The 19,133-nt window shown below is 40.3% G+C and overlaps 1 protein-coding gene across 1 annotated transcript in view; it reads left to right on the top strand.

Annotated features, from left to right (window-relative positions):
- Positions 1 to 18,801, top strand: part of RTF1 (Rtf1, Paf1/RNA polymerase II complex component, homolog (S. cerevisiae)) — a 28,124-nt gene extending 9,323 nt beyond the window's left edge. The window contains exons 2-17 of the mRNA XM_009574978.1: positions 265 to 412; positions 1,889 to 2,093; positions 4,234 to 4,348; positions 5,951 to 6,062; positions 7,986 to 8,121; positions 8,707 to 8,884; positions 9,796 to 9,878; positions 11,099 to 11,186; positions 11,276 to 11,383; positions 11,974 to 12,051; positions 13,249 to 13,370; positions 13,750 to 13,807; positions 14,381 to 14,458; positions 15,658 to 15,753; positions 16,047 to 16,158; positions 17,990 to 18,801. Coding sequence (XP_009573273.1) covers positions 331 to 412; positions 1,889 to 2,093; positions 4,234 to 4,348; positions 5,951 to 6,062; positions 7,986 to 8,121; positions 8,707 to 8,884; positions 9,796 to 9,878; positions 11,099 to 11,186; positions 11,276 to 11,383; positions 11,974 to 12,051; positions 13,249 to 13,370; positions 13,750 to 13,807; positions 14,381 to 14,458; positions 15,658 to 15,753; positions 16,047 to 16,158; positions 17,990 to 18,096 — 1,758 coding nt within the window. The 5' untranslated portion in view covers positions 265 to 330 and the 3' untranslated portion in view covers positions 18,097 to 18,801. The remainder of the gene's footprint in view (positions 1 to 264; positions 413 to 1,888; positions 2,094 to 4,233; positions 4,349 to 5,950; positions 6,063 to 7,985; positions 8,122 to 8,706; positions 8,885 to 9,795; positions 9,879 to 11,098; positions 11,187 to 11,275; positions 11,384 to 11,973; positions 12,052 to 13,248; positions 13,371 to 13,749; positions 13,808 to 14,380; positions 14,459 to 15,657; positions 15,754 to 16,046; positions 16,159 to 17,989) is intronic.
- Positions 18,802 to 19,133: the final 332 nt, after the last annotated feature.

Here is a 19,133-nt window from a genome sequence, read left to right as displayed (position 1 = left end):
TTAAAGAAAAAACCTAAAACAACCACACACCACCACTCCCCCCAAACCCAAAAAACCTTGTAAAATGTTTTCATTTGATAAGTTTCCTATTGCCTTCTTTTTTTTTTTTTTTTTTTTTTTTCTTTCTTTCTTTCCTTGTATGATTGATTTGTTGCTCTCAGATATTGGACTGTTTCTCAGTCATTTTTACTCCAGTGTTTTGGGGGAGGGAGAAAAGAGTGATGTTCGTGTCTCATGATCCCTGTCTTGGTTCTTTTCTTGCAGTGGACTGTTGGAGGTTCTAAAAACAAAAAAAAGGCAAAAGCGGGTAAGGCAGAGAAGAAAGGAACCATGAAGAAACAGATGAACAAAGCTGCCTCTTCAGGCAGTTCAGATAAAGACAGCTCGGCTGAGAGCTCAGCACCTGAAGAGGGTAAGATAACACCTGTGGGTCTACTTACAGAGTAATTCCAAGTGAAGTTACCCCTTTGTGCGCACTGAAAAGTAATGTTAAATAGTGATGTAAAAGTCTACCTTCAAAGAGTTTCCTTTGTGTTACCGGTAGTCTGGATGACTCTTAAACTTGCCATGGCTTGAAGTGCATATAATTCAGTATAGCGTTGCTGTAAGCACTCCATTACAAATGCAATGCTAAATACTGTTTCAACTGAAGAATGTATGACATGTTTCATTACTTGACTTTCTCCTACAAAATTCTTTTCTTCCTTCTAGCATGTCCCATCTGTAGTGGGGGTAGCGTTTTCTTTTATTCCCATTGATGTATTTTCCCTTCCAAAACTTCTTGTGATGACAAAGGGAGAGGTGTATGGTGTTGCGTGATACAAATTAGAATTCTTGCACATCTATATTGACATGGAAGAAGAAAAATCATTACTATAACTTTGTCAGAATTTTTTTTACATGAATATTGAGTCTGTTCCAATACTGGGCAAACTTCTTGTGTTCTTTCCTGTTTTCATCATGCCAGTGAAGGTTTGCAGGTGGCTAGTTGCAATTTCAGTTGGTATTAAAAAAACAAAGCTAAGAAAGAGTATGAAGGAGCCTACAGTTTAAGTATATTAAGTACAGTGGAGACAGACAAAGCATAAAGTGACTGAACCTGTATATATCAGTGCATACAAATCAAGGTTTTTCACAGTGTAAGCTTGCAAAGCTGCAAGCTTCCAGAAATACCAAGACCAGAATGAAAGTGGAAGAAAGAATCCTAATGTGATTTGGTGTAGTATAGTCGATTAGGTGAGATAATCAAAGCACTTGGACCTGGATCAAGTTTAAAGGTCATGTTACTCAATATTATTGGGGAGTGAGCTGTTCCCTAAGCCCATGTGTAACTGGGAGGGCTTGTTACAGTAATGGAGCCAGCATCATAGCCTTACCAGTCCTGAGGGTAGTGTGTTTCAACTTTATCTTGATGTAGCAATTCATAGTGTTGCAGCCTTCAAATGACAAATATCTTGGTTCTTCAGGTTGCTATAATGAGGAGCATTGGTGGTGGTTAATAGTGGCATTTGAGGTGCACACACACTCTTACAAAGTTATGGATGTACAAGCAACTTATAAAGGACATAAGCATATAGGCATAGAAATCTGATCTTAAGACCCTAACACACTAACCAAAAGGCCTCCTAAAATTTGCTTGTTCTACTAAGAATTTTTACTTATAATCCAATTTGTGTTCACATGTACCAGTCATTTTATCATTTTTTAGCATGCATATCTTACGGTAATAAAGTATTTCCTCCTGGGTTTAGTTTTCATGATATGTATGCTGTTATTATAGTGGAAGAGGAGTGTAAAATTCATTCTTGATATCCTTTGCTAACATGCTACGATGACGTGGTTGGGCTTTGCCCCAGTTGAATCTCACTGCCTTGTATTTTTGTTTTAGGAGAAGTCTCTGACTCAGAAAGCAACAGCTCCTCATCTAGCTCAGATTCAGATTCTTCATCTGAAGATGAGGAATTCCATGATGGCTATGGAGAAGATCTGATGGGAGATGAAGAAGACCGAGCTCGACTGGAACAAATGACAGAAAAGGAGAGAGAGCAGGAGCTGTTTAACCGGATAGAGAAGAGAGAAGTGCTAAAGAGAAGGTGAATTTTATATCTGTTGATATTTGGTAGCAAATTTATACAGGCTGTATGGGGAGTATGCCGACTGTGCTCTCATGTTTGGGGCCCAAGCATTCAGCACGATAAAGTGAATTAAGCTTCGCTGCAGATTTTTTGCATAAAGTGTCTTTGTAGCTAGTTGAGAAGCACACAGAAGGAATTCTGCATGTTCTTGTAAAAGTCAGTTTCTGAAAGTTTCTCAGCTGTTGAATATGTGTGGTTCTGTCGGCTACCATTGTAGCCATATTACTGCTTCGCACACTAGATGCCAGACTGTCAGAAGGACTGCTTTCTCTTCTGTCTTTTTTATATTAGCTGTCACACACTGATACTTTGGAAAAGGGCAAACAAAGAGTAAGGTGTATATGAGCTGCTGGAATTTTTCAGAGAACAGTGGTGAAGCACAGGGCATGTTAGGGTTGCCTGTGTATGGGTGCGAAGCTGGTTGGGGCCCTAATAGAAGAGAGAGATATTGAAATAATGAGGAGTGGTGTTGGATACGCCACGGGATAGTTTGTGGATTTCTACCTTAGGTGTTGTGGTTTTGTTTGTTTGTTACTGTAACACTGTCCTGTCAGGCAGCTTCCTTGTAGTAAAGGTATTTTTCTTCTCATGTGTCTAACGGAAAAGATTTGGCATGTGTGGGGCAAGTTTTCTTCAGTTTCTTCCCTCTTCAGTGACTTCTCTCTTTTCTCATTTGCTCAGAAATTTCTCTAGAGGACTGACACCTGCTGAGTAAATCATGTCAATACAAGCTACTGTCAGGCTGTCCATTTGTCCAAGCCATAGTTAGAGCACTGCCTGTCTGTCTGTGGTTTTAATACTACTTTCAGTGTCTTCTCTAGTTTGCTGCTCTCCTCAAAGGGATCAAAATGAGTGAAAGATTGGATTTAGATCAGGTAGAAGGACACCATATTTTTTAATTTCATTCACTGTTCCATGGTGACTGAATGTCTGTCTTTTAAAATAACGCTGGAGAATACTTGATAAGAACAAGCTAAACAATCTAAGCTTGAGTTACTGATTTTATCTTAAACGAGTTTGTCCTGTTCTATGTAAAGGGGTTGGCAGGTAGAACTAAGGGGGTGGTGGTGGTGGGTAGTTATTTAAGTTTATGGTAAGTTGAATCTTTCAAAATGCTGTCTAGCTCTTTGTATGTACATTGTGCTGTGAGTTCATTGGGATTACAGCAGACATTGCATGTGATACAGTGCCTGTGCCCTGTGTTTTATGCTTCATGTTAAAGGCATAAAGGGCAATGAGCTCATCTGGCACTTCAGTTTCTTGTCTACAAAATCCAAGTGTAAAGGACTGAAGAACGGACTGTGTAATATGTATGTGGATAACACATTTTGAATTTCAGTTGTTGGAAATTAAGTAATTTTTATTTTCTTGTGTTTGTCCATATGCACACTTCGCTAAAGCTATGACCAGTCCATGATGCAGTGGAATCTCAGTTACAGGACAGTTCCAGCGAAATCACTACTCTTCTGAATACAGTGGCTGAAAATAAGATTTCAGGGTGACATATTTCATGAAGATAGAAATGGAAGTGCCTAAATTGGACTGCAGAAACTGCCTGAGTCTGATTGGAATGTAGCTGCTGAAGGGGGACTCACTGTGACTTCTTTGCAGTCATTCTTATACAGACCAGTGCCGGTAGAAAGCTGGAGTTTAAGCATGAAAAAATTAGCATGATAGTGGCTTTCAACAACCAAGTTTTTAAGCTGTTGAGATTCAAACGATGTGAAATAGTGAATTGTTTTTAGAGTTGGAGGCAGCATGCAATGGTCACTACGCTGGCAAAGGTGAAGATGGAGTAAGGATAGATTTCTGGGGAGTAGTCATTACTATGCGGTCTCCTCAGCCCTTTAGGTTAGCTGTCTGTAAGCCTGCACTTATCTATGCTCAGCTTTTCTTCACCTCTTTTTTCTTGGGGAAGGGAGGGGATGGGAATGGGGGACAGGATAGCATTAGAGGGTTATCCATCTGCGGCAAGCAGTGGAAGTGTTCCTTACAGCCTACTAACAAGTTAAGCTGAGATAGCATCTGTGCGGTACTTTGCTCACTCAGGGGAGAGCATTCTTTCATACATTCTTTTTGTTTCAATATCTGCTACTAGGTTTGAAATCAAGAAGAAACTAAAAACGGCAAAAAAGAAAGAAAAGAAAGAGAAAAAGAAAAAGCAAGAGGAAGAGCAGGAGAAGAAAAAACTCACACAGATCCAGGAATCCCAGGTAGGAAATGAAACTGTCCTTAGTAACAAAGCCTCTTCCCTTGGCAATAGGAGATAGGATGCTGCCTCTCTCTTCCCCTAATATTTTCCCTTAATGTCAAACAGTGTGGTAAGCAGGTTAGAATTTAGTACATTTATAAGCTCAAGCTATCTTTAGCCTTTCCAGATCATTTAAAGAAATTAACATCTTTGGCCTGCTGAGACATGCACTGATAATTCCTTTTAATGAAAAATGCAAAGTTGCAGCTATATCTAGAGTTGCTGTGATAGTCCTCCCATGTGAGAACCCAACAGTAACCTTTTGCAGTTCCTTTAGCCCAACTTCTGTCATTCAGTCTGAAACATTACATATGCAGTCTTTCTTGTGAGGGAAAGTTTGAGAGAGCAGGCCAGAAACTGCTCAGCTGTTGTCTTAATTATTTTGCATGCACATACAATGGAAAGAATTCTTAGTTTCTACTGGTAGGGGTGTGAAGGAAAAGCTTGAACGCTAGGAGGAACAGAAGTAGTTCTGTAGTTTTTCCACCTCCAGTAGAAAGAGGATAATACCAGTTTTTGGGGTGAGGCCTGTGTAACTGAACTGTAGTTTCAAATGGCTGAATTGGCTGTAGTTTCAAATGGTTAAGACCCCGCCCTTAACTATTTATAGAGTCTGGGCAGATAGGCTCCCAGAATGGGATGGCATTCATCTTGCCTAACTTTAGCCATCTAAGAACTAGTTGATTGTTTGCACTTGCCGCTTCTGTCTTTGTGCAATGGAGGAGGGCGACTCCAGCTGGCAATTCATTCCATGTTATTTTCTAGTGAAATAGATGTTTAACACTTAAATCAAATTAGGTGAGATGAGTTTTCCCTTAGGCACATGTTAAGTGGAGTGAATCTCATCTCCCTACCCCCCTCAACTCCATATGTGTACATGTGTGTATATACTTATACAGTCCATATATATAATACATAATGTGTAGACTCATAAACATATATGTATATATAAAAGGATCTTATGCAGAGTTCTCTTACAGTGCCTTCCAGAAATTACTTCGGCTTACTTCAAATGACTGTCTCTTATGCTTATTATAGAAACTGCTTTCTGTGCTACCTGGTATTCCAGATAGACCTGTTAGAAATGGAAAATATTAGAAGACTTAAAACATTTGAGATTTGGATCCCTATTGCAGACTTTACACCCAACTTTATTTCTGCTTTAAGTATTTTTTAATGTAACTTTTCTCTTTGCTACTGAATGAGAACAAGTGCCTTGTTTTGGCCTTGCAGAAGGAGAAGCAAATGAGAAGAATATTCATGCAATTTTTCCTCATTACTTGCTAGTTGCAAAATTATTTCCATTTTATTTCTCTAGTCCTTTTTTAACCTTAAAGGAGGAGTTTTGAGACTAAAACTTGGTGGCGGAAATGTTGAAGTATAAATATGTTCATTATTTTTCATACGAAGTAGAAAAAAGAAATGTGCTTCAGATTGATTTCCCTCTCCCTAGCCTCTGTAAAAATGAACCAAGTTTTCAAAGTGTGCAAACAATCTTTGTTTTAATGCATTTCAAGTTATGGATTGCACTTGGTGTTGAGGGACTTTCTGTGCATGTTTTTAGGTCATGTCACATAACAAAGAGCGGCGATCAAAGCGGGATGAGAAGCTAGACAAGAAATCTCAGGCAATGGAGGAGTTAAAAGCAGAAAGAGAGAAAAGGAAGAACAGAACAGGTATGAAAACGTGTTGCTATTGCTACAATTTTTTGAGGCATTACAGCTTTTTGAAAGTGCTACTTCCTGTTTCTAATTAATGCAACAATCCTACACCTTGGAGTGGATGAATTCCATGTCTGTGTTTCCCTTGGTCTTCTGCCTGACATGACCACCTAGGGTATTGTTTGGTACCACTGATGCTCTATTCCTCCCCCTGCCTCTCCCCGGAATGGTCTAAAAACAAAGCAAACTTTCATCACAGTCCATTGAATGGCGCTTAGTAATGTTTAGTTCATGTATTTGAATTGGTCACTTAGATTCTCTTATTTAATCTCTGAACCAGCCAAACTGTATTTATTGTACTTCTGCTACCTTGTCTACATTTGCTTGTTTCTTCACTGGCAAATCATCCTGTCAGTTTTTGCCACGGACTTTTGATGCAGCCCTTTTTGTTACTCTGCTGGGTTTCATTGTGCTCCTGTGGTGGGTTGACCCTGGCTGGATGCCAGGTGCCCACCAAAGCTGCTCTATCGCTCCCCCTCCTCAGCTGGACAGGGGAGAGAAAATACAATGAAAGGCTCATAGCGATAGGGGCAGGGAGATCACTCAGCAATTACCGTCATGGGCAAAACAGGCTCGACTTGGGGAAATTAATCTAATTTATTACCAATCAAAATCAGAGTAGGATAATGGGGGGGGAAAAAAAAAAAATCTTAAAACACCTTCCACCCACCCCTCCCTTCCTCCTGGGCTTAGCTTTACTCCCGAGTTCTCTACCTCCTTCCCGCCAGCAGTGCAGGAGAACGGGGAATGGGGGTTGCGGTCAGTTCATCACACATTGTTTCTGCTGCTCCTTCCTCCTCAGGGGGAGGACTCCTCACACTCTTCCCCTGCTACTGCGTGGTGTCCCTCCCATGGAGAGTTTTCCACGAACTTCTCCAGCGTGGGTCCTTCCCACAGGCTACAGTTCTTCACGAACTGCTCCAGTGTGGGTCCCTTCCATGGGGTGCAGTCCTTCAGGAACAGACTGCTCCAGCGTGGGTCCCCACAGGGTCACAGGTCCTGCCAGCAAACCTGCTCCAGCATGGGCTCCTCTCTCCGCGGGTCCACAGGTCCTGCCAGGAGCCTGCTCCAGTGCGGGCTTCCCACAGGGTCACAGCCTTCTTCAGGCATCCATCTGCTCCAGTGTGGGGTCCTCCATGGGCTGCAGGTGGATATCTGCTCCACCATTAACCTCCATGGGCCACAGGGGGACAGCCTGCCTCACCGTGGTCTTCACCACAGGCTGCAGGGCAATCTCTGCTCCGGCACCTGGAGCGCCTCCTCCCCCTCCTTCTTTGCTGACCTTGGTGTCTGCAGGGCTGTTTCTCTCACATATTCTCACTCCTCTCTTCTGCTATAGTTGTGCAGGTTTCTTTTTCCCTTCTTAATATGTTAACACAGAGGTGCAACCGTCTGACAGGTGGCCATTGGACACAGGGGAAGCTTCTAGCAGCTTCTCACAGAAGCAACCCTTGTAGGCCCCCCGCTACCAAAAACCTTGCCATGCAAACCCAGTACAGCTCCTCTGCAAACATGAGATTTTTTTTTTTTTTTTCCTTGGAAAATAACAATGACTTCCCTCATCCTAATAGTTTTATCTTGTATATCCAGTTGTTATGCCCATCTTGTATTGCTACGTGCAGTCAAATTGGGAGGCTGAAGATAAATACAACTGAGGTTTAAGATGCTTTAAAATACTTTGATTTCTCTCTTTGAATATATACAATGGAGTGTTTAGCCTACTAGTGGATTTGAACATGTGGCACTTGTATCCAGTGTAAAATTAACAGCTATCTGCCTCTTTTTTTTAAAACAATAAGGTTTCAGCTCTAAAAGGGAAGCTTCCATAAAAAATTTACGGCTTGCTTTTTTTCTTGTTCTCTCTCCTCCTTCCCCCAGCTGAATTGCTTGCAAAAAAACAGCCATTAAAAACTAGTGAAGTATACTCTGATGATGAGGAGGAGGAGGAGGATGATAAGTCTAGTGAGAAAAGTGATCGCTCATCCAGATCCTCATCCTCTGATGAAGAGGAAGAGTAAGTAGTAAACACTGGACTATGATTACTCGTAAGTGTGTGTTCAAAAACAGAGATCCGCTTTATGTAGACACATGCTGTTTTAGAGGATTGTTTGGGGGCAGTTCAATGTCTCTAAAGTGGTTTTGCCTCTGGGCACACTTGCACGCTTCTATATCATGGTGCATGGGACTGATTTACTTTGGATGGGTTTGCATCTTCAGTTCCCTGCCGTTACCTTTAGCACCATTTACGCTGTTGTTTACAGATTTGTTTAGTCCTACAGTTTAGCAGCCATAGAGATATTAGCAGGGCAGAGATATGTGCTGGCTTACCTTAGAGCATTGGCCTATAAACTGCCTTGACGTGTGAGTCTTTCTGCTTTGTGGTAGCAGGGGCAGTGGGTAGCAAGTCTGGGACTTTGCGTTAAGCCTTTCTCATGAATGCTAAATTCGCATATCTACAGTCAACTAGTGCATGATGAATCATTCCTTTTACTAGTCATTTAAATAGTTAGCACTCATGCTGCACCTTGCTCAGGACCCCTTTTTTCGTGATTATGTCTCTGCTTTTTTTCTTTATTCCTTCTCACCTTTCCCAAATCAGGAAAGAAGAAATTCCTCCTAAATCCCAGCCAGTGTCCTTGCCTGAAGAACTGAACCGAGTACGGTTATCGCGACACAAGCTGGAACGCTGGTGTCATATGCCCTTCTTTGCCAAGACAGTCACTGGCTGCTTTGTCCGTATTGGCATTGGAAATCACAACAGCAAACCTGTTTATCGGGTGAGTTTAGTTCCAAGGGATTTAGTTCTTTTTATAGTGCTGTAATACAATATTTGCAGCTTAGCAATTCTCAGGTACCTGTGATTGTTCGAGTGATTAACATAAAAAGATTGCTTATAACCAGAAAACATAATTGCTGCCAAAGAAGTGGAGGAGACTGGTTTAAAAATAAATAAATCTATGGGACCAGCTAGGTGAAGAGATATATTTAGTGAGAGAGAGGGAGCACTAACAAAGCCTATTCTTCCAGCTTTGGTTCATGCTGTCTTGTCTCATCATTTGTATTGCAAACTAGAGTTCAGGACTCTGCTTTGACCAAGTAAGGATGAGTAACATTCACTTCTTATTTCTGGGAATGTTCCCAAGTTATTGCATGGTCTCGGTTCTTTTTTTACAAAGTGTTTCTAGTACATCAGTGTGCCTCAGAAGAGAAGGTGATTGAGAACACAGTTTTGTTTTTCTGTTTCATTGCTGTAACTGCACAATCATAAGATGCAATAATATTCTCTAAAATTGCATTAAAAAGGTCCCCAGAGGGGCTATATTTAGTATGTGAGGAGCACTGGTATTTTTAATTTGGGACGTACGTTAACCCAAACCAGTATTAATTGAAAAGGAAATAGAAAAAGTAGGAAAGTGTACATCACTTGGTCAGGAAGGCCGAACTGAAAAGACAGAAAAACTGCATCAAGCATTCAGATGGTATAATTTGTCAATTCAAAGGTGATGCGTGAAGCAACGAATTCAGTACCTGATAATGTACACTGAAGTGTCTTGCTTTCCTTGATCTAGTTAGAATTGTTAGTTAGATTAAGGTTTTTGATCTCTAGTGGAAAGGCCAGATATATTCCAGGAACATAAAAAAATCCCTCTTGCATCCTTCCTCTTGTGTATTTTACTCTGTGATACAGGTTGCTGAAATAACTGGTGTGGTAGAGACTGCAAAGGTTTACCAGCTTGGTGGTACCCGGACAAACAAAGGACTACAGTTGCGGTAAGATACCAAAGTAATCCTCGTCAGTTCATGAATCGTTGTCCTTTTTGTAGCAAATGAGCTTCTGTTTGGAGATGAGAGCTAAAAAGCAGACTGGGCCTTGCCATGCCGCTTACTGCTAGAATGTTGGGGTTGGGTTTGTTTGGGTTTTTTTCCCCTTGGGTGTAATGGAAATTATAAAAAAATCTCATGCAGGGACTTGTGATTGTGTTGACATCTGAGCAATTCCATTTGCGTTAGTAACCCATGATTGTTTGTATATGCCTCTTGAGCTTTGCAATACTCTTTTATATCTTTTCTCCACTGTTGTTATAATCAGATGTTAGAAATACGTATCATTTAAAGGCATACATGATTGGGTCTGGCGTACGTGTTACAACATAAAATGGTACTTTGGAGGGAAGAAGCTGAATGTAGCATCGGATTTCTCAGTTGTTCTTATGGCCCTTATAAGGATCATGAGGTGAAGATTAACAGTTATGATACAAAACATCCTGGTGAGATACGATAAGAGGACATTAACCATTTGGGAGAAACAGGAAGGCATGTGGAGAATGCATGTGGGTGCCAGTATGGAGTAAAAAAAAAAAAGTCTTATCTAAATCCATTGTGACATTCAATAACTTCTTAGGCTACCTCAGGATAGAGCTCCATGCTTTGACATTTACATCATGGCACCTAATTTTAGTATTGTTTAGTAGCAGTGTAGTAGTTTAGCTGGTAGTGCCAAAGGTAGTGCTCTGCAGAAGATGTTTAGGGATTTCTGGCTTTGACTGGCCAATGAATGAAAAATTAGATAGGGGTTGGCTCCAGCATTGTATAATTCAGTACTGTTTAAAGGTTATTTGTCCTGGTCCAAAGATGAAGGGGCTTTCTGTTTCCGAAGATCATGCCATGAGTCACCAAATAGAGTATGTAAGATTTGGGTGTGAGAGAGGTCTGTTTCTGTTTCCTCCTGAGGGTTTTACTGCCACAACTGAGTGACTGTTTACTGCAGGCTCGCTGTCTAGTATTCCTTTGCATATCCTACTAATAGCATTACTAATGCAGGCTCCTGAACTGTGGGTGACCTGACTGAGTTAGGAATAGATAGCATGCAAGCCGCAAGAGTAGCCTGAAGTGTCTGATTTTGGGCTTCTTGAAGCCCATATACACCTATAGATCCAAGACCACAGCTCTGTACCATCAGAGAGGGATGTTGTTACACTTTCTTTTTGCAGGCATGGCAGTGATTCGCGTGTGTTTCGTTTGGAGTTTGTCTCGAATCAGGAATTTACTGAAAGTGAGTTTATGAAGTGGAAGGAAGCGGTAAGTTTGCCAGACTTTAGTTTCTTCTTAACAGCCTTCTGCCAAGGACACTTTAAGTGGAAAGTAATGTCTTTTTCTCTTGTGTTTAGATGTTCTCTGCTGGGATGCAGCTGCCCACACTAGATGAAATAAACAAGAAGGAAGTGTCCATCAAAGAAGCCCTCAACTACAAGTTTAATGACCAGGACATTGAGGAGGTAAATAGTGCGTTGTAGCGAGGCTGCAGCAGTGCTTAAAGGTGACAGGAACTCATGGAGTAGAGCATTAGCTGTTACAAAGCAAAATGATCATGGTATTTGCCTCCTAAGAAGAAAATAAAAGGCTCAAAATGAAGTTGCATAACTGGATAGAGTAGCTTGGTGATCCAGCTGTTGTTTGGTGCCCACTCCTGCTTCACTTCATCCTTTGTGCCCTGTTACCTCCTCTTGAACTTGTGTTGCAGAGCTCTGAACTCCTAACCTGAGTATGGCAACTTAGTTCTCAAGTTCTGAAAAGCTAACAGCATCATGATAGATGCATTTATCACAGTTTCTGCAGTTTAATACTTGCTTAATAATGACCAAATGTGATTAGCATTAGATTTTTGTAGGTCGTAAGTGAGGGGAATGGAGCTGTAACTCATTACCAAGTCACAAATTAAAAAATGCAGCAGAGAAAGAGCAGGAGTAAAATTCTGGGGCAGTAAGTACATTTCTTAGGTGATATTGATCTGTTGCTTCTAGTGTCCAAATACTGAAATAGACATTTCATATTTGCATATTCTTGCTGTTTCCTCTGCATCTTACAGATAGTGAAAGAGAAGGAAAGGTTCAGAAAAGCACCTCCAAATTATGCTATGAAGAAAACTCAGCTGTTAAAGGAGAAGGTGAGAGATGAGATGATGCCTGCAAGCTTAATGCAGTCTTTGATTTTGAAGAACTGGAGCTCATCTGGATTATGGCGGTAGTCAGCAGTAAGCTCGACTTTAACTATGCAGCTAAAAGGTGGATCTCAAGGTTCATTGCTGGGTTCAGAACACTTAGGACCCGGTTAAAGCTATTACATTCTTTTTCTAAGGGCAGTTGCCAACAATTATAGCTGTCTCTTTTTCTGTCCTTTAAAGAAGAAGGTCTTAAGCTGTTCTGCTTTAGAAACTCTCTTTCTTTTTTCCTTCAGGGTACCCCATAATAACATTTGAAAGTTGATTTCCTATACTTTTTAAAATAGGAAAAATAAAAGTCATGTGAAATTGCTTTTTAATCAGGGGTGACTGAACTGTCACTTTATGGCCAGTACTTTATATTGAAAAGAATACATTGCTGAAAGATTTACTTGCCACTGAACTGTTTTACATGTAGACCTCCTGGAACGAATAGACCTAACAGTGCTGAGAAGCCAAAGCTGAGAAGTCAAGTAAACAAGCAGTCTTAAGTATCTCTGAAGATAAAGATAGACATAACATGTTTTGTTTGGTTTTGTTTGTGCAGTCCTTTTTCAAGACATTCGTGCTTCATATACAGTAAAAACAGAGTTTGTAATAATCTTTAGTTCTACATTCTTTGGCTTAACTGTATTGTTTGGTCATCGTTTTACTGCGAACAAATATGTAAATTTTTAGTTTTCCATTGCAGAAGAGCGCAATTGCTTTTTGTTGTCACCAGGTGGCATAATAAGCTACTGTTATGGGTCTGGTGGTGTGGTAGGGAACTCTCCAACTCCCAGAAATAAGTGGCAACTGACAATTGCAGAAATAATCATTCTTTTCCTGAGCTGTTAAATAGTGATATTAAATTTTAATCAAACCTGTAACTTAAATCATCTAACTGACTTCCTCTCCTCATGCTGGGATTAGTGTTCCTAAGTCTTCTTTAGTTTAAGGGGTTTCAAAGGTTTTCAGAGTAAGAAGTTCTGTTTTGCCTTGAGCTGTAAGGAGAGTTTAGCCCTTTGTTGTATTCTTACCATTTGGGGTAGAACATTTGCAACTGGAAAAGGGTTAGCTGGCTGATTCATGGATCTATCCCTCGTTTCTCTGACTAGCTCTGTGGTAGAGAGTAGTGCCTAATGAGTTACTGTTTGGTTGAAGGCTATGGCTGAGGACTTGGGGGACCAAGATAAGGCCAAACAGATTCAAGATCAGCTTAATGAACTTGAAGAGAGAGCAGAGGCCCTGGATCGTCAACGAACAAAAAACATTTCTGCAATCAGGTAAGAAGCATTTATTGAGAATTTTCTTTCTTAAATAGTATCAATCAAAATATACAGAGAAGGGAAACTAATGCTGCACTCATTCTTGCAGTGAATTCACTGCAAGAATTTGTCTCTTCTTTCCTGTACAATATATTGATGAAATGTGTATCATGATGGCTCTATTAGTGTTTGCCTATCTTCTCTTCCTTGTATCTGTCATTCAGTTAAAACTGTCAAAAATGTAAACTCTCTTCCACATACCCAGCAGTTGTGTTGCAATAAGAGTAATTTGTGATCAGGATGAAGCTGCGAGAATGCTGTCAGGAGTTTTGTTGTGTAGGGATTGATAAATGACAGTCACTTTCTTTCCCCCACCCTCATTTTTTCCTTTCTGCAGTTACATCAACCAGAGAAATAGAGAATGGAATATCGTTGAGTCTGAGAAGGCTCTTGTGGTAAATAGTGCTGAATTAATACTTCTGTACCAGTAGAGATGAAATGATGCAAAGGGAAATAATTGCATGGTGAAGTTATTCAATTGTTTTAATGATCTATAAAATCTTTCATATAGGCAAATGACATGATTTTAAAACAGATTGCTTTATCCTTTTGATCAACTCAATTATTGGCAGATTACTGACTGTAATAGTGACTTAGTGCATTTTGTATGGGAAAGAAATCAGAAAGGAGACTTCAGATAATAAAATAGTAAAGGAAATATTTGATTCTCTGCAGTGACACTTCTATTAAGCAAAAGTTAAGCTTGTTAACAAATGGTTAAGCCTTCACTATCCTGAGAGTTGTGCACCTATTTTCTGTGTTATATTCAATAAGAACGGTTTTGGCCTGTGAAGCATAGAACTGTGGGTGTGTAAAAATCTTTCTAATCTGTAATGCTGTTGCTGCTTTTCCTCTGATCTTGACATTAAATATAGCTGATGAATGCTTGCATGGACAGGGTGCTGTGGAAGGATTTACAAGGGTGCAGGTAGCTAACTCTGCAAAACCATGTGCTTTTTCTTCTTCAGGCTGAAAGTCACAGCATGAAAAACCAACAAATGGACCCCTTCACTAGGCGGCAGTGCAAACCCACAATAGTGTCTAATGTGAGTGTAATACTTAAGTTCAACTGAGGCAATTTGCAGAGAAACAGAAACCAATGTAGGAAGGAAAATGTTGTTTGCATTCATTCCCAACTGTGCCATATGCTATTAACGCTCCAGATGCCAGGGTGAGATATAGTTGAGTGAGATCCTGGTCTCACTATCCCAAAAGAAGGAAAAAGCAATATTGGTTTTTTTAATGGCAAGTGTGAAGGACATAAGTGATGTGGGTATGGACATGGAGAAGCAACTGTGGTTTAGACTTCTGTAGTGAGCTCTTCTCTGTAGAATTACCCAGATTTAGTTAGCTCTGGGAAGACAATTTGTTTTAGCTGTGAGTTTCGCTTCTAATTAGTTGAAACTTTCCTGAAAGATCTGTGAAAGGAGAGAGGAGACCAGACATTTTGAGCCTGTGATGGATAAAGTAGTTTAACACAAACTTCCCCTGTGATACTGTGGCAAAGTGTGCTACTGCAGTCCCCAGCTATATAAATGATGGATAACAAGGTAATCAGCTCCTACTTCTAAGCAATATGGCTTTGTTGAGGCCTGTTCTGGAATAGTATACGGTTCTGGTATCAGTACTTAAAAAAAAAACAAAAAACCAAAAAACCCCAAAAAAAACCAAAACCAAAAAAACCCAAAAAAAACCCACTGGTCAGGTTGGCTCTCATCAGTCTCCACAAACTGGCAAGGGAATAGAAAAGGAATTATATTGCAGGGCTTGAATTAAATAATTATTTCTGAAATAATTCTGTATTAGAAAAGAATCATAACTGAATAGCTTTATCATGGTAGACAACTATTATGTAAAGAAGATAGTCTTCTGAAGATTTCTTTTCTCTAGTAGAGTGTTTCAGCCAGAACTGTAAGCTGAAAGTAAATACATCCAACAATAGTGTTAAGACTAGTCACAGGAGCAAACTACATCAACAGGAAATGTATTTCTCATTTTCTCAAAGAAAGACCTTCCGAAGGATAACTTCTAGTTTGTAACTGTCAGATGCATTACACAGGTATCAGGATGATTTCAGTTGTCTCTGAGATCCTGAAGATTGGGCTAACTGATCTACAGCCTCTTATGGTTTTAGCTTCATGGATATGAGCGCTTTTTTAGCAAAATGGCAGTATAGTTTTCGCCAATTTAAATACAGTGATTTTTTTTCTTTCTATCTTTTTTTTTTTCTTTTTCCCCTCTGCAGTCCAGAGATCCTGCTGTCCAAGCTGCCATCCTTGCCCAGCTAAATGCAAAATACGGGTCTGGTGTATTACCAGATGCTCCAAAGGACATGAGTAAGGCAAGTTTCCATTTCTGTCTCTGTTATGTTCCTCCCACTGTCACCATTTTGCTCTAGAAGCTTATGAGTAATAGTAGATGTGCATGCTTCACTTCTAGAAATAGGTATCCTGTAGAGCATTATCATAGAGAAGAAACAGCTTTTTCTTTCTTGGGGAAAGAAAATTAAGTTTCTCTAGCAGTATGAAAGCTAAACTAAGTATGTTTGTGACAGAGGTGGGGAAAAAAGCATTTTTATCTCTTGTTTATCTGGACAGATAAGGGTTGGAGACTTACCTGTAGTTTTTATTTCAGGGTCAAGGGAAGGATAAAGATGTGAACTCTAAATCAGCCAGTGACCTCTCAGAAGATCTTTTCAAAGTGCATGACTTCGATGTAAAGATTGATCTTCAGGTTCCCAGTTCAGGTAGGTGTTCCAGCTGAGTTTGGGGATGTGATTGTCCAGCTCATTATGGTAGAGCTCACTTCTTCCAGAATAGTTCTTTCAAAATCATTGGTGGGCTTTTGAAAATGGGAGTAAGGACTCCATGTTTGTTATCTTGGCAAGTATCTTGAACTGAGGAGGAGAGGATGTGTGCTAGTGACGTCCATTGAGGAAACAAGAACAACTGTATTGTGTCAGACTGAAAGCCTGTGTATCCCCATATCCTTGGCTCCAAATGTCTAGAGAGAAAAGGAGGTAATGAGTGTTTTCTGATGTACTCTTCCAGTCTACAGTATCTATGACTGGCATAATCTTTGGGGAACTGATGAGAGTGTTGTATTTAATAAGCCTTGATATCTACCTTAATACTTAGTTCGTTAATTTGTCTAATCACTTTTGAGGACAGATAAGCTTTGGGTGTCTGTGATGTCCTGTTCCATAATCTGTGTACATGCTGTGCTAAAGTATTTTTATTTGATTTTGAACTTGCTGCTTTACCAAGTTGCTGGTCCCTAACTTTGGCATTGCAGATGGTATTGAAGTAAAGTTTTAGGGGAACCAAAACACTGGGCAGGAAGTGAAGGTATGCCTATAGACACAAACTTGCTGACCCTTCCTCTTTGTGATCTTGACTTTGAGAGCCTGAGATGTGTGGCAAGAACAGTTTAGTGTCATAGAATCATTTAGGTTGGAAAAGACCCTGAAGATCATTGAGTCCAACCTTTAACCCAACACTACCAAGTCCACCACTAAACCATGTCCCTAAGCGCCACGTCTTTTAAATGCCTTCAGGGATGGTGACTCATCAAATTCCCTGGACAGCCTTGACATCCAGTGCTTGACAACCCTTTCGGTGAAGAAATTTTTCCTAATATCCAATATAAACCTCCTCTGGTGCAACTTGAGGCAGTTTCCTCTCATCATATCGTGCTGTTTTCCAGTGGAGGGAAAGCATGGGAGTGTACCAGTGCAATTCGACTCATGAGGCTTTTATTTTCTTGCATTACTGGAAAGATTAGAGCTGAAGTTTCTTGGAGGACAACAATTTCGGAAGTACTGTGAGAACGCACAAAGACTTAAAACCTTGTCAAGAAGGGAAAGTAGGAGAGGTTGTCTTTCCAAACTAGGTCAAGTTTGGAACTCTGGATGTAAGACTACAGAATGAGGTAGGATGCCAAGAATAGGAGAATTCCTGAAGCAGATAGTGAGAGTCATGAACTTTAGAGAATTAGCAAGCAGATGAAGGTTAGGCACTAAAGGACACTGAAAACCAGGAGGAGAAGGATGAAAGAGACACAATACAGGTAGAGGTTTAAGTATGGCTGTTCTGGTTTTTTTTTTGTCCTCAGACAGAACACCATTTTGGCATCTTGTGCAGTCTCCTTTCTTAACAGAAGAACCTGGGGGTTGGTTAAAATGTGTATTGTAGACATGGATAGGAAGTTTGACTTCTGTCCACTTATTATCTGTGTCTTTGTGCTTGCTATTCTCATGGGATAATGATTTACCCGGAACTGAGTCTGAAGGCTCTGTTTGTATTGTGATTTCAGTGTGATACAGAGTAGTTTTCTTGAGAAATGAAAGTATACTTCTTAGCAGAAAGCTGGATTAACAAACAGAGTCAAAATTGCACGTGCTTTATCTATGAAGATAAGCTACCAGATACTGCTTGTATTATTAACTGAAGTTCTAACCAGATGTATACTTGAGAAGCCAAACGTGATTTTGTGGTGAAATTGTCAGCAAAAGCAGCAAGTAAAAATCTGTAGTTTTCATGTATTTCGGTCCTCAATTCTTTTCTTATCCCCAACAGAATCTAAGGCACTGGCCATCACCTCCAAGGCTCCACCAGCAAAAGATGGTGCCCCTCGGCGATCATTGAACTTGGAGGACTACAAAAAGAGGCGGGGGCTTATTTGAGCATGCCCACTCTGCTGCTTCTGATCCTGCATGCTCCATGGCGATGTCCTACCTTTTCTTCCTCCCTTTTCAGTTCTCCCTTCTGGGTTGGAGCAGCAGTGGAGCTGGGAAGAGACTCTTTAAAACTGCCAGTCATCTGTAACATAAACCATTCAACTATTTACTGTATAGACCTCCCTTCTTGCCCTTTCTTCCTGCCCCCCTCACAAATGTGGATCTGTGCTATTTGGGGTTTTCCCATTTCTTTTAGTTTGAGTTTTGTTTTTATTTTGTTGATGCAGCTCGTTGGTCCACTCTGTGTTCAGTATTAGCCTGAGGTCTGGATTTCCATAGGAATCTCTTGGTGGTCGCAGAATCAGCACTTGGTGATCTCCCTTTATATACCACCACAGGCACGGTGAATAAACATTGGCGCAAGACCTTTGTGGCTGGAAGGTCATCTGCACTTTCTTCCTCCTCTTCTTCCTCCTTCATCCTAGCTTTGGAGAAGGGAATCTTCAAAAACTGGCTTAGGTTCAAAGTGTAAATTTTTTTGGGAGGGTTGTGTGACTTTTTTTCAGGTGTTTTTTATCATTTTTAAGCTGCAGTACTATTTGTATCCGTCTGTCACAGTTCTTTACGGCTGTTTTGAATTTCTACCAGCTGTATTTGAGCATCTGAAATTGCAAGAAAGAAACTCATTAAATGTGATTCTTCTTACTAAAACGGCTTGGTTGATATAGCTGTTTAACTTCATGTTCCCTTTTTTACTTACACTTAACTGATGAGAGAGAGGTACACAGCTCTTGATGTGGGACTTGTCATCTGTAGCACATCCGGAGTCTCCAGCTGTAGCTGAGTGGAGTAGCTTTTTCTGGGATGGCCCTGGGGTGCTCATTGGTTGGGCTTTAATTTCTTCTCCAAGCCTCCAATATTAGATATTTAAGTTAAGTCATCGTGTCTTCTCTGGGCTCCAGCTCACTTTGTTTCTTGCTTTGTGAACCATTTAAACGGGGCTTCTATAAACAAACAAAAAATTTAAAAAAAAAAAAAAATAT

The sequence above is a fragment of the Fulmarus glacialis genome, unplaced genomic scaffold, assembly GCF_000690835.1.
Source record: "Fulmarus glacialis isolate BGI_N327 unplaced genomic scaffold, ASM69083v1 scaffold17990, whole genome shotgun sequence".
In the NCBI taxonomy this organism is placed as follows: Eukaryota; Metazoa; Chordata; class Aves; order Procellariiformes; family Procellariidae; genus Fulmarus; species Fulmarus glacialis.
This window is presented reverse-complemented; position numbering and strand designations above follow the sequence as displayed.